At 37.6% G+C, this 15447-nt stretch overlaps 1 protein-coding gene across 1 annotated transcript; it reads left to right on the top strand.

The window, feature by feature from the left end:
• LOC130041695 (olfactory receptor 11H6) lies at positions 1-981 on the top strand. Its single transcript, XM_056133941.1, has one exon. It carries the CDS (start codon positions 1-3, stop codon positions 979-981), a length of 981 nt encoding a protein of 326 aa, XP_055989916.1.
• Positions 982-15447: the final 14466 nt, after the last annotated feature.

Here is a 15447-nt window from a genome sequence, read left to right as displayed (position 1 = left end):
ATGCTCATTGTTCTTCACTTGCTTCTGTTTCTTCTAATAGCTCTGATATCCCAGAACATAACAATGAATTTTGTGACTGAGTTTGTTCTCCTGGGTTTTCCTGGTCAAAAAAAGAACTTCTTCTTCTCATTAATCCTGGTGATCTATCTTCTGACCCTCCTGGGGAATGGGGCTATTGTCTGTGCAGTAAAATGGGAAAGGAGACTTCACACACCCATGTACATCCTCTTGGGAAACTTTGCCTTCTTAGAAATCTGGTATGTTTCCTCAACTGTCCCTAACATGCTGGCCAACATCCTCTCCGAAACCAAGACCATCTCCTTCACTGGCTGCTTCCTCCAATTTTATTTCTTTTTTTCACTGGGTACAACAGAGTGTTTCTTCTTATCCGTTATGGCTTATGACCGGTACCTGGCCATCTGTCGCCCACTGCATTACCCATCCATCATGACTGGGAAGTTCTGTGTGATACTGGTTATTATCTGTTGGGTGGGTGGATTTCTTTGCTATCCAGTACCCATTGCCCTTATCTCTCAACTTCCCTTCTGTGGACCCAACATCATTGACCACATCGTGTGCGACCCAGGCCCATTGTTTGCTTTGGCCTGCATCAGGGCTCCTTCTACTGAGCTCATCTGTTATACCTTCAACTCAATGATTATCTTTGGACCCTTCCTCTCCATCTTAGGATCTTACACTCTGGTACTTAGAGCTGTCCTTCGTGTTCCCTCTGGTGCTGGTAGAACCAAAGCATTCTCCACGTGTGGGTCCCACTTAATGGTGGTGTCTCTATTCTATGGAACTCTTATGGTGATGTATGTGAGCCCATCATCAGGGAACCCAGCAGGGATGCAAAAGATCGTCACTTTGATATACTCAGCAGTCACTCCACTGTTAAATCCCCTTATCTATAGTCTTCGGAACAAAGATATGAAAGATGCCTTAAAGAAAGTTCTGGGATTAAAAGTCAACCAAACCTGAGACATCTTTGGAAAGAAAGTAGGATTTGTCACTTCTTACTTTAGTTGTTATAACAATAGAGAATGACTTTAATAAATTGTCTTCTGGCCTACACTTAAGTAAATGGATAGACTTCATCTACACAGTTCCCTAACAGTTCATGTTAAGTTCACTGACGATAAATGCTCAACAAAACATTTTAGAGCTATATGACCTCTCTTAGTATATGGTGACATTATAGATGTTCTTTGTCTATGATATGTCATCGCTGGTGGAAGTACAACTGAATGTGTACCTAGAACCTTTTAAGAAAGAATGTGGTCTAAATCCATTAAGTAAATATAACTTAAGGCAACTGATTAAGAAGCAACTAAAGAGAAAAACATGGTAATGGATTTTCCCATTATTTGAGATTGCCTTTCACATCAAAAATAGAAATGTGTTTAATACCTTTATCATTAACTACAAAGTACAAACTCTCTCACAATCTTACAGTGAAAAATCTGAGTCAGAAAAGTATTCAAAGAAACACAAACCAAGAATTAATTTTTCCTTTTTCATTTTTATGCTCAAAACCTAGACTGCAAAAGGAAAATAATCAACTCAGAAGTCAACCTACTGAAAATAAGAGTATGCCCTTTGTGGACATCCTGAGAATAAAAGTATGTCTACCAGAATGCTAGACTGCTAGTGCTGACTGAAGGAATATTCTAATAAAATGTTTCTCAGACCTTTATACCTCCAAAGTATATTTAGCAACAGGAGTCAGATAATAGAGAGTATTTGAGGACATTTCTTTGAAATTCAAAGATTTATCTTTAAAAAAAAACTACTACAAATCATGCTTTTTTATGCCATAAATACATTGTTCCTTCAGGAAGGCACTTAATTAGAAGAATTGGTATATCGTGGCACAGAATCAATGCTCTGTTTGCAAATCACTAGCATAAGGAGACACCCCCAGAGTCAATATAACATATTATTTTTAAAAATCCCCTTAGGCCAATTTATTAAACTTAAATAAAACACCAAACCAGAAATAGGAAGGTCCCTAGAGAAAGCATCAAAAGTTAGAGGATCTCATAAAGAGTTGCCTGAAAATTCTTGATACTGGTGAAAATGAGACATAAATTGGAACTCTATAGAATATATGCTACTAGAACCTGAAGTTGGTCAGCAATTAAACAGGCCTCTAGGTAGCTGTTACAGAGCCCTTCTATGATAAAGTTGCCAAGGAGGACATCTTTGTGCCTCCTTGTGAACTCTATCCAAGATGACCTAGGAAGACTTCATGGTATATAGGAGACACCTTTATTGATGCATATTACTATTACTGTACACCACAAGTGGGCCTATTCATCCATATATGAACATTCAACATGCTCAAGAGATAAAATAGTATCAAAGTATAAAGGTTCTCTTCGGCTTGAGAATAAAGAAATACAACTGAAAGAAAAAAAGGAATCAGAAAGGAAGGAAGGAAGGAAGGAAGGAAGGAAGGAAGGAAGGAAGGAAGGAAGGAAGGAAAGAAGGAAGGAAGGAAACAATGTGTTTTAGTCACCATAGAACTCAAGTTCTCCAAAATAAGTGAACTAGATAGTGCCAGTGTTAACCACAAGCCTTCCTTTCTCAGGTTGTAGCTGGAACACCAGAAGAACTACAATTTTTATAGATATTTTGTACAAAGTCATGTGAAATTAGTTCTATAAACATAGCTTGAAACCAAGAGAAAAATAAAGAATTAGTGGGCAGAGGGGTCTCCTCTTTGTTCATCCCATCACCCATATGCATTTTTTGGAAAGGTGCATTTAAGAAATTGAAAGGTAAAATCAGTGCACGTGATCTGGTAATCACATTTATTTAATATAAAGTAAAGTAATAAATAGAATAAATTGGATTATTCATAGATTCAGTGGAAGATATATTAGAGAACTGCTTCATACAATTCTGTTCTAAAATATGTGTGAAATTCTTTTATTACACTTTCCTAACAGTAAAATTTTTCACAAGTTTTTTCTTTATTTCAATGTCCAAAAGAGTAACCTATAGTACAGATATATTTTCTCAGTCTCATTTTGAGTCATCTCATTCAAACCATTATTGGTACATCCCCAGGAATAAGCTTTTTCTCAAATTGTTGAGAATAGATGAAAAGCTGACTTAAAAGGCATGGGGTCCCTGTAGTGGAGAATCATTTCTGAATGTCTCACCACAGTGATCATGAATGCAGTAAGGTTAGCTCTCAATAATAAACTTAGTATTTAAGTTATTTTAATATTTGTGTCTTTGTTTCCTTTTCTTTTAGTTTCTTGTTCATAAGACTATAGCTTACTTTTGCATAACCAAATCAATAGAAATATTTATAAGAAGACAGGAAGAATAGGAAGACGCTTGCTTTTAAATGAGACTTCCATAATTAACGTACTGGTTCACTAATTTAATGAGACTGTGGCGTCAGAGGTATATTTCTCTCATTTAATTTAACTCACTGTGGGGGTATGATGCCACCAGCAGGTCAATCTGTACCTGTGAGGTGAGTACATCAGCAGCCTGATGGCACCTTCAGTCTTCCGGATACCCCAAAAACTTAGGACAAAGTTTACCATGAAAGTAAATGGCAAAAATTTAGGTATGTGGAAGACACACCCACAAACCACCTCTGGCTTAGCTATATAATTGGAGGCATGGCCTCTCTTGTTCCTGATTGAACTGCTTAACAGCTATGATCCCAGACTCAGAAACAAATCATGGAACCTAACGGCTTTTGGCAGAAATGCATCCGGTCCCTGCAGTAGGTTACCGGTGATGAGTCTCCCCAGGTGGGAATAGGTTTCATGCCTTGGCCTGTTCCCTCGGCAGCCCGGTGGTCACTATCCTCCAGAGGCCACTGGACAGTCAGGTTTGGGCCCGCAGTGACGAGACACATGGGGCCTCAAAGGATGGAGGTGGAGCAGGCCCCATCCTTCCTGTCCCAATGAGACCCTGAGTTGCCGCCCACAAACGGCCTCTCTGGCTCCTGATCAAGCTGCTTAATGGCTATGATCCCAGGGACTCAGAAACAAATATTTAAACCCAGTGGCTTTTGGCAGAAATGCATCCGGACCCCGCAGTAGGTTACTGTCACTGGGCCACCCCAGGGGGGAAGGGTGCTGTCTCTCCGCCTGCTCCACCTTGGCAGTTTGGTGGCCACCATCCTCCAGAGGCCATTGGACAGTCAGGTTTGGCCCTCAGTGACGATACACGTGGGGCCTCACGGAGTGGGGGTGGATCCAGCCCTTTCCTTCCCGTCCCAACAAGACCTCAAGTCACCACCCACAAATGGCCTCTCTGGCTCCTGATCAAGCTGCTTAACGGCCATGATCCTAGAGACTCAGGAGCAAAACTCAGAACCCAGCAGGTTTCGGCAGAAATCCCTCCAGATTTAATTGTTAAAATTTCGGAATTTCAAAATCTCACAGCCACTACAGCGGCTGTGCTGGAGTGATAGCACAGCGGTAGGGCGTTCGCCTTACAAGCGGCCAACATGGCCGACCCGAGTTCGACTCCTCCGCCCCTCTCGGAGAGCCCGGCAAGCTACCGAGAATATTCGATATGCCAGACACAGTAACAACAAAGTCTCCAATGGAGACGTTACTGGGCCCGCTCGAGCATTCATAACCAGCAATAGAAAACAAATTGTCTACTGTTGCCTTTTCGGCAGATCTGAGTGTTGGGGTAAAATCCTAAATAATAATGGTGGGTCTGGTTTCAAAATATTGAATGTGATAAAAGTAGAGAGAGAGTAATGTGGAAATCTTCCCAAGAGGGAAGGGAGGGTGTCGGATGGGGGTATACTGGGGGTTTTGGTGGTGGCGAATGGGCACTGGTGAAGGTACAGGTGTTTCATTGTATGACCGAGACTTAAACCCAAAAGCTTTGTAACTGTTCTCACGGTGATTCAATAAACAACATTATAAAAAATGAAAGAAAAAAAAGTAAGGTGGAGTTTATACCCAATTCAATCAGCCTAATCAGTGGCTGAATAAATAACAGTACTCCTACATAAAAAAATAATAAAATAATAATAATAATAATTTAGGGCTGGAGCGATAGCACAGCAGGTAGGGTGTTTGCCTTGCATGCGGCCAACCTGGGTTCGATTCCTCCATCCCTCTCGGAGAGCCTGGCAAGCTACTGACAGTATACTACCAGCACAGAAGAGCCTGGCAAGCTTCCCATGATGTATTCACTATGCCAAAGACAGTAACAAGTCTCACAATGGAGACATTACTAGTGGCCGCTTGAGCAAATCGATGAACAATGGGAGGACAGTGATATATATATATATATATGTATATATATATATATATATATAAAATACAGCAGAGCCTGGCAAGCTCCCTATGGTGTATTCAGTATGCTAAAAACAGTAACAAGTCTAACAAGATTCACAATGGAGACGTTACTAGTGCCCACTCGAGAAAATCAATGAACAATGATAGGACAGTGCTACAGTGCTATATATATATATGTATATATATATTATACACATATATAATGTATATTATATATACACATATATATCCCCCAGGGTCACTCCTGAACAGAGCCAGAAATAGCCCTGAGCACTTTGAAAATGTAATCCAGACCCCCTCTCCCCAAAAACTGATATCAAAATAATAAGATATATAACCGGTGTGCCTGACTAGGAGAACAAAACTGAGAAACTAAAGGAAGAGACATTTGGTAGAGGTGATAAGATCAGATTAGAAGGGATCACTTGGACAAGAGTATTAAGAGAATAGCTAGCACCAGTGAGTGTTGGGGGCAGAACCCTACAATGGACTCCATTCATGATCTATGATAAGGAGTTGGCAATATCTGGTGGTACCCATTTGAACCCTAAAGCTTCCATTTTAACACCAACCAATCTCATTTGGATAAGCTCCTTTTCAATGTTCAAGACCATGATAAGGAGCCCCATAAAACTGAAGGCCCTGCAGTGAGTGTGAAGTACTCTGGCACCCTACTTCAGTATGTTTCTTGATTGACACTGAATCCCCAAAGATATCCAAAAGCTTGATATTTCCCCCAAAGATGGTCAAAGAACACTGGTAAAATATGCTATTATTACATATGTAGAGGGCTGGAGTGATAGCACAGAGGGTAGGGCTTTTGCCTTGCACGTGGCCGACCCAAGTTTGATTCCTCCACTCCTCTCGGAGAGCCCAGCAAGCTATTGATATGATAGTATTTTGCCCGCATGGCAAAGCCTGGCAAGCTACCTGTGACGTATTCGATATGCCAAAAACAGTAACAACAAGTCTCACAGTTTGTTGTGAGACTTTACTGGTGGCCGCTCGAGCAAATCGATGAACAATGGGAGGACAGTGCTATATACACATATATATGCCACCTCTGTCAAGGTTTTTTTTAATCTTGACAATCAAAAAAAATAACTTATCTTATTTTTTGATTCTGGAAATTTCAATGTTAAATATATTATTGTCTGATTTTGATTCTTTTTTTAAGAAAAACACCTTTGGTGATGGTGTTTAAGTGTTTATAAAGTGAATAAAGTATTTTTTGGAATCTTCATAAGTAGTTATTTTGACTCTTGTATTTTGTTATTTTGAAATTTGAAGATGGTTTTTAATAGTCCAAAGTGAACTCTTCCAAATAATGAATTTTGAGGGAAACTTTCGACAGCAATAAGGAGGGCTTTAACAAACAGCACATGAAAAAGTGCTCTTCATCAGGGAGACGCAAATCAAAACAACACTGAGATATCATCTCAAACCACAGATACACAACCAAAAGAACAAGAACAACCAGTGCTAGCACAAATGCAGGAATAAAAGGACTCTCATACATTGCTGGTGGGACTGCCGATTGGTCCAGCCTTTTTGGAAAACAGTATGAACATTCCTCAAAAAACTGAAGCTTGAAATTGAGCTTTCATTTGACCCAGCAATATCACTTCTGGAAATATACCCTGGGGCCCCAAAATCACACAGTAGAAACACCATCTGCACTCCTATGTTCATTGTAGCACTATTCACCATAGCCAGAATCTGGAAGCAACCTGTGTGCCCAAGAACAGACAAATGTATAAAGAAACATCTACACAATGAAATACTATGCAGCTGTCAGGAAAAATGAAGGCATGAAATTTGTCTAAAATGGAGGGACCTGGAGAGTATTATGCTGAGTGAAGTGAATCAAAAGGAGAGGTCAGATATAGGATGACTGTAATCATTAGTAATATATATATATATATATATATATATATATATATATATCAGAAGACTAATATCCATTACCAGGGAAAACAGGGCCTAGGAGGACTGGTCAGTGGTTGGAATCAACCACAGGTGTGTGTGGAACAGAAGGTAAGTAAGAAAGAGAAGAGATCAGAATGACAATAATAGCTGGGAATGATCACTCTGAGAAGAACTGAATGTTGAAAGTAGGTAAAGGAATATATATATGATAACCTTCCAGTATCTGTACTGCAAACCTGCAAACCATAATGCCTGAAAGGAGGAAGGAAAGGAGAGGGAGAGTCAAGGAAGAGAGAGAAAAAAAAGTCCCTGCCATAGAAGCAGGCTGGGTGGGGAGGTGAGGAGTGGTGGGAGGGTAACTGGGAACATTGTTGGTGGGATATGTACACTGGTAGAGGGGGTGGTGTGGAATACTGCATGACATGACTGAAACCCAATCATGAACAGCTTTGTAATAGTCTATCTCACAATGATCTAATTATAAAAGAATCAGAAGGGCTTTAAAAGAGAATCTCATGATGATTTTAACTTCTTCTTCAATAAATCTTATATTTATTTTAATGTCGTATATTTTAAATATATTAATCATAATAAATTATCATGTAAAATTAGCATTGAGTGAACAATAGTGACTTTTTATTGCTTAAAATCAAAGAATTAAATAAAATTGCACATTTTATATGGGATAATAGTAAAATAGATGCCTTAAAATAGGAAGTAGAAAGATACATTAGGAAGTTATTATCTGCAGGTATTTTTCAATTTTATTTTGATATCATGAAAAATGAATTAAATAACATTTATAAGGTAAAAAATGATAATACAGTAGTTAAGACACTTACCTTATATGTGGCAGACCCAGTTCAGTCCCAAGTACTGCATATGGTTCTCTGAGCACCTCCATAAGTAAGCCCTGAGCATAACTATATACAATCCAAAAATAAAATAGATGTATATATGCACATCTAAATTAATTTTCTAAATGACAAACAGCCATACCACTTCTGGGAATATATCCTGGAGACTCAAAAAAGTACAGTGGAAATGATATCTGCACTTGTATGTTTATTGCAACACTATTTACAATAGCAAGAATATGGGAAAAAAACCCGAGTGCCTGAGAACAGATGACTGGTTAAAGAAACTCTGATACATCTACACAATGGATACTATGACCTGTTAAAAAAGGTGAAGTCATAAAATTTGTGTATAAGTGGATCGACATGGAGAGTATCATGTTAAGTGAAATGAATCAGAAAGAAAGGGACAGACATAGAATGATTGCACTCATTTTTGAAATATAAAGCAAACATAATGGGAGACTAACACCCAAGGATAATAGAGATAAGAACTAGGATTCCTCTGTGGAAGCCGAAGTCACATGCGGGGGGTGGGGGGGGAGGGTAGGAGAGGGAGGGGCAGGGAAGCATATGAGATAGAGAATGGATCACCAAGCAAAGGGAGGATGAATGCTTGGAGGGCTTGCTCGGGACAGGAGATGCATGCTGAAAGTAGAATTTAGACTGAACATGATGGCCACTTACTACCTGTACTGCAAACCATAATACCCAAAAGGAGAGAGGGAGTAAAAGGAATGTGTCTGCCACAGAGGCAGCGGGGGGTAGGGGGTCAGGGGGGGCCGGAGGGATACTGGGAACATTGATGGTAGAGAATGGGCACTAGTGGAGGGATGGGTATTCAACCATTGTATGACATAATCACAAAAGTCTGTAAGTCTGTAATTGTATAACATAGTGTTTCATTAAAAAAAATTTTTAATAAAAAAATTAATAAATGACAACAGCCACCCCACACACCAATGTTAACTACAGTAAGAGTTTGTGAGCAAAACTCATCTTCATCAAAAATATACTAGGGGATTAGAGGTTTAATTAAAGCTATGAATAAGAATATTTTTATATGATTAGTATGTAATTCTCATATGAAAAATTATGTGTTCATTATGAGAATAACAGAGAATTTTATCTTGGGGCCAGAAATATAGTACAATCGAATGTTTTCCTTGAAAGCTGTCACCTTGGGGTCCAACCCTGAGTGTGGAGCCAGGAGTAAGTCCTGGACACAGACAGCTGTGGCCCAAAAACAAAGAAACACAAAAAAGAAAGCAACAAACTCTCTTTCAAAGTAATTTTGCATTCCTACCTAGAGTTTATAACATACATATTTATTTAATCAGAGTCTAATTTTACCTAATATTATACTGCTTCATATGTTGTATATAGGATTTATACCAGTATATTTTTAATTGCTTATTCATATTTTGAGCTTTTTTGTCATAGACTTTAATTTTACATATGCTATAACATACAAAATGTAATTACCAAAAAATTTTATTGATTCCATTTCCAATGCTTCTATTTTTGATGTACTCATGTTTGTATTATCATAGTCCTTTCTGATAAAAATACAACGCATATCTACGAAAAATGAATTCCATTTCATATTATAACCAAGTAATACTTTATTGTGTTTTCCCAGATTATTGAAGTTTTGTTGACAAATAATCATTGCATATATTGGACCAAGGATGTGACTCAAGCAGTTGAGCACATACTTTGCAACTGTGAGCGCTGGATTCTATCCCTGACACACAACTCCTGAAGCACTGCTGCATATACCTCTGATGGTGTCTGAGTATCACTGGGTCCAAGCAACATCAGAGTAGCCCTGGGTCCCCAAGCACATTGCCCTCCAAAATAATTATACATATTTAAGTTGTACAGCAAAGGTTTAAATATATAGCATGATTATAAATGGATATACATGGAGAGTATCATGCTAAGTGAAATTAATCAGAAAGAGAGAGACAGACATAGAAAGACTGCACTCATTTTTGGAGTATAAAACAACATAACATAAAGCTGACACCTAAGAATAGTAGATACACGAGACAGGTAAATTGCTCCATAGCTGGAAGCCTGCCTCATGAGCACAGGGGAGAAGGCAGCTGGAATAGAGAAGGAATCATTAAGAAAATGATGGCTGAAGGAACCGGTCAGGGTGGGAGATGTGTGCAGAAAGTAGATAAAGGACCAAACATGATAACCTCTCAGAGTCTGTATTGCAAACCATAGTGCTCAAAAGTAGAGAGAGATTATGGGGAATCATGCCTGCCATGGAGGCAGAGGGAGGGTGGGAAAGGGGGGAGCATACCGGGGATATTGGTGGTGGTGGGGAATGTGCACTGGTGGAGGGATGGGTGTTTGATCATTGTGTGATTGTAACCCAAACATGAAAGCTTGTAACTATCTCACGGTGATTCGATAAAAATAAATAAATAAATAAATAGCGTGAGTGTTGGAACATTGTATGAGTAAAACCCATTCACAAACAACTTTGTAACTGTATATCTCACAGTGATTCAATTTTAAAAATTAATATACATACCATGAGGATTTAATATATTATACACTGTAAAATGATTGTCAACCAAGTTAGCACAAATGAAAGTTAGCACAAATCAAAAATAATGGAATAATTAAGAATTAAGTTAACAAGTAGTTGAAAGATCTGTACACTGGAAACTATAAGACTAAGACTCCGGTGAGAAAAATTGAATAAGATACAAATAAGTGGAAATATATCCCATACTGTTAGATTGAAAGAACTAATAGTATAAAATGTCCATACTGTCCAAAGACAGCAACAGATTCAATGTTATTTCTATAAAAATTCCAATTATATTTTTATCTAAAAAGAAAACAACTCTAAATATTTTATGGAGCCATAAAATATCTCAAATAGCCTAAATTCTAAGAAATAATTAAACTGATAACATCAAACTTTCTGATTTCAAAATCTATTACAAAGTTATAGTAATCAAAAGAGTATGACACTGGCAGGGAAATGGACATATTGATTAATGCAACAGAATCCAGGATCCAAAAATAATCTTTCATATGTAAGGCGAAAAATATTTGACAAGGGAGCCAAGAATACTTAATGAATAGGGTTTCAGTAAATAGCAAATTTATTGTACAAACTGTTTCAATAACCATCAGCAACTATTCTCATTGATATCACTGTCTATTTTACCTGCAAGTCATATTTTCAAGAATTGATTTGTGAGGACCCTAGACAGAAACCCCAATTTTATAGGGGAAAAAAAGACTGAGTTACTTTTTTAAAAAAACTGAAGCCTAATCTCTTCACCATTCTTATAAAAGTTAAATCACAGTGAAAATTGACAATTTGATTAGATGAGTTCTTCAAGTGATTTCTGCCATCTTTGATTTCCTTTTACCTCAATTAAGATCACAGCATAATTAGATCACCCATGGCAGTTACCTCGTGGTACCAACCCAATCACAGTGTAAAACTACAGAAAATTTTAATGGATTTAATTTTTAAAAGACAAACATAATACCATCTCCTGTTTCTGGTTTGTAGCACTGCATTTAATCTAGAGAGGAAATGCTTATTCATAAACATGTCTCAGTTCCAGAAGAGAGTCATGGACAAAACATCCATTCATTGCACTGATCCCCACAGAAGAGTCATCCCTTAATGGAAAATAATCTCAGCAGTGTAAAGCCTTCTAGAATTTACCCAGTTTTTCTTCTTGATTCTCTATTTCCTTAACACTAACCACCCCTTAGGAACCAATCTACTACAGTGGAGATGATTCTCAAAGAAAGAATAAATGGGTATACTCAAGGGGAAATGTGACAGAGTCAGAGACTGCTTGGGGAGAAACAGTTTCAGAGTAACCCTTAAGGGGAAACAAATCAAACTCTTCACATGATAAATATCTCAACAAACTCTTAGCAAACAAGCCTCTGGAGCTTCCAGAAATGAAGGGTGTTCAATTAACCACATAATGCCCTCATCTGGAGATTTTCTCATCAAAGCCAATGAAGAGGATATGCCTGCTGCTAGAGTGATGTTCAATTCTACTGTATCATCCTTTTCTCCAAGCTGAATCAGAAAATCCATCGTTGAATGTAAGAGAAAATGTCACTGTTGTTAAACACTACAGAGTGCATCTATTTGTTCTTCCTCTATGAAAATATAAACATAGCACATAAATTCATTGTATTAAAGTTCATACATCTTTTCTGAGACCAATAAGCAGAGAATATTTTCTGTACCTTTTTTCCCAGTATAATTTTATGCCAATTAGCTATCCTCTTTCTGAAAACAATTTCATTTCAGGAGTAATTAGGTGGCATATTCTTCATTCAGAGTGCCTGACAATAAAGTTCCAAGTGAGGACACTTTGGAATAAACATATTCATCCAAACTACTATTGTTGAGGTGAGTAGACTGGCTGGTTGGCTGATTTTCTCACTGGTTAGTTTTCTGCATTGGAAAGAACTGTATAAAAGAGATGATTCCCTAGAACTGCGGTTTATATAGTTATTTATTAATCCCCAAAGCCTGAGAAACAGTGTATTATTATATTGGCATTAAATGATGTATATTCTATTATAATATTTTAACTATTCCCACCAAATAATTTTGGAGGCTTTGGAGGTTAGAGTTATATAGAACTTAAGCTATTATATCAAGGATTAAAATGAAAAGTGATGACTCTGGTTTTTATATTTAAACCTTCCCCCACTCTTTAGATCACCATCCTTTATCTATCGACACTCTACCCAAAGACCTAGGAAGATTAATGTTACTGCTAGCAAATCTCACAACACATGTGTATAGAAAAAATAAAATTATATGAAATATTATCAACACATATGTAGACTGTATTCTAAGCTATCATTCATATTAAGCAGACAAGTTACAATTTTCAGAGAAAAGGATAAGTCTTATGACTCTGGCTCCTGATTTAAATCTGTAAGCCTGGACTTAGTTCCTGACCTGTAGCAGGAAAGGTGACTTACTTATGCTTTATACATAATAGTCTGGAATAGATGTCTTCTGAATTCAGCACTGATTGGAAAACTAGACAACTGGAAGGTTAGATTTTCAGACCTCTCTTTTATGCTTCCTTGGAAATCAACAGAGGCCAGGGAGAGAGTGTACAAAAAGTAAAGTGTTTTCCCTGCTTGTGATCATCACATACTCCATCCACAGCACTAAATATGATCCCCTGAGCACTGCCAGGGAATCACTCCAGAGCACAGAGTAGGGAATAGCCTCTGAGTACCACCAGTTGTGGCACAAAAACTAAAGAAATTACCCAGCCAGGTACTAATGATAGCAAAGCCCAAATATATCTTGGTTCTCATGGATCACACACACAATTCTTTCAAATTCTTTATTCATTATTTTTCAAATTTCTTTCTCTTCCATTTCTGAGAATGTTATGACTAGTGAATTTTAATGCACAAGGCAAGAGATCTGAATTTAACAAGAGAAGTTATTTCAAAACTATCATTTTATTTTTAAGGCTTAATCATTGCTTTTTAAATACTAATCAATCACATAATTACTCTGTTTTTTAAATACAGGATTTGTACATCTTAATTCTTAAATATAAATGCTAAAATACTACTACAAATTAAATGCACATCCAAAATTTGAAAATATTCTTATTTCCTCTCAGAAAAAAAATCATTTATTTATTCTACCAGATTTATTCTAAAACCCCATTTGATCCAATATCCTTTTATCTGTTTTCAAACACAAATATATATAAATGTATCATGTTCTTTATTTTATTCAAGGAGAATCTGAATAGTAAAAGCAAAATATAGTTCATGTTTTAGAGTGTGAGAGAATAAAAACATGAAAATAAACACAAACCGATGCTTAAAAGTAAAATCCACTTGTTCTCTAAAAAAAGATATTTGATATATTGTACAATGTCGGGCTGGAGCGATAGATAGCACAGCAGGTAGGGCGTTCGCCTTACACGCGGCCAACATGGCCAACCCGAGTTCGATTCCTCCGCCCCTCTCGGAGAGCCCGGCAAGCTACCGAGAGTATTCGATATGCCAGACACAGTAACAACAAAGTCTCCAATGGAGACGTTACTGGGCCCGCTCGAGCAAATCGACGATCAACGGGAGGGCCTTTACCTTACCTTTACCTTACAATGTCACTCAAGACATCACTCACCTAGCTAAAGCAAATTAAAAGGAAATTCTGGGGCCCAGAGCAGCAGGTTTCTGGGTTTGATCCCCAGCATCCACAGTCTCCTGAACACTGCCAGGAGTGACTCCTGAGCACAGAGCCAGGAGTAACACCTGAGGATGACCAAAAAACATAAATATATTACATATTTACATATAAAATAAAAGGAAAGCCTGGGGCAAAAGAGATTGTTGAAAGACGGGAGTGCATGCTTTGTATTCAGGATCCTGGGTATGATTCCTGGTACAACATGGTTTCCTGAGCAGAATGGGAACAATTCCAACCTTCAACAACTCCTAAGCCAGGAGTAGACCAGAATCACAACTGAATATGGTACCCACCCCCCAAACAAAAAAGAAGAAAATATATAAGGGAACAATTAAGAGTAAGCTTGAGTATTGAATGTAATGGTGTCTGTGGCAATTCAATCAGTTGATTAAACTATTTATATGTATATTTTTAAAAGCCAGTGTTCTGAATAGATTTTTAGCTTTATTTGTAAATAAAGATAAATTCTGTCAATGAATGCAAAATTCTGTTTATTGCCAAAGGTTTAACACAATTTTATACAAGCTGTCATTAAAACACATCTTTTATTTCAACAATCTGCAGCACTGTCATCCCGTTATTCATCAATTTGCTCAACAGGCACCAGTAACATCTTAATTGTGAGACTTGTTGTTACTGTTCTTGGCATATCAAATACACCACGGGGAGCTTGTCAGGCTCTGCTTTGTGGGCAGGATACTCTCAGTAGCTTGCCAAGGCTCTCCAAGAGGGATGGAGGACTCGAACCCAGGTCTGCCATGTGCAAGGCAAACGCCCTACCCACCGTGCTATCTCGAAGTTGAATGATGGAAAACTAATGAATTTGTGTATGGAAACCCAGAATCAGCATTAAAAACAAGGAAATAAAAGCAGAAAAGAGCTTCTTAAGGATCAAAGAAAAAAATTAAAAGCATTTGTTTCTATCATTGAATTGGAAATTCTTGCTGTACTGGATTCCAGCAAAATGCTCTTGAGATTTAAAACCATAATTAATTAAAAATACAGTAGTGTTATTTTGCCTGTTCTCAGAATATTACCAGATATTTTCCTACAGACTTTAGCTTCTTTTGCCAATTAAATCCTTGAAATACAAAGAAAACAAATGCACCTTTGAGTTACA

This window comes from Sorex fumeus, unplaced genomic scaffold (genome assembly GCF_029834395.1).
Source record: "Sorex fumeus unplaced genomic scaffold, SorFum_2.1 ptg000098l, whole genome shotgun sequence".
NCBI classification, from domain to species: Eukaryota; Metazoa; Chordata; class Mammalia; order Eulipotyphla; family Soricidae; genus Sorex; species Sorex fumeus.
This window is presented reverse-complemented; position numbering and strand designations above follow the sequence as displayed.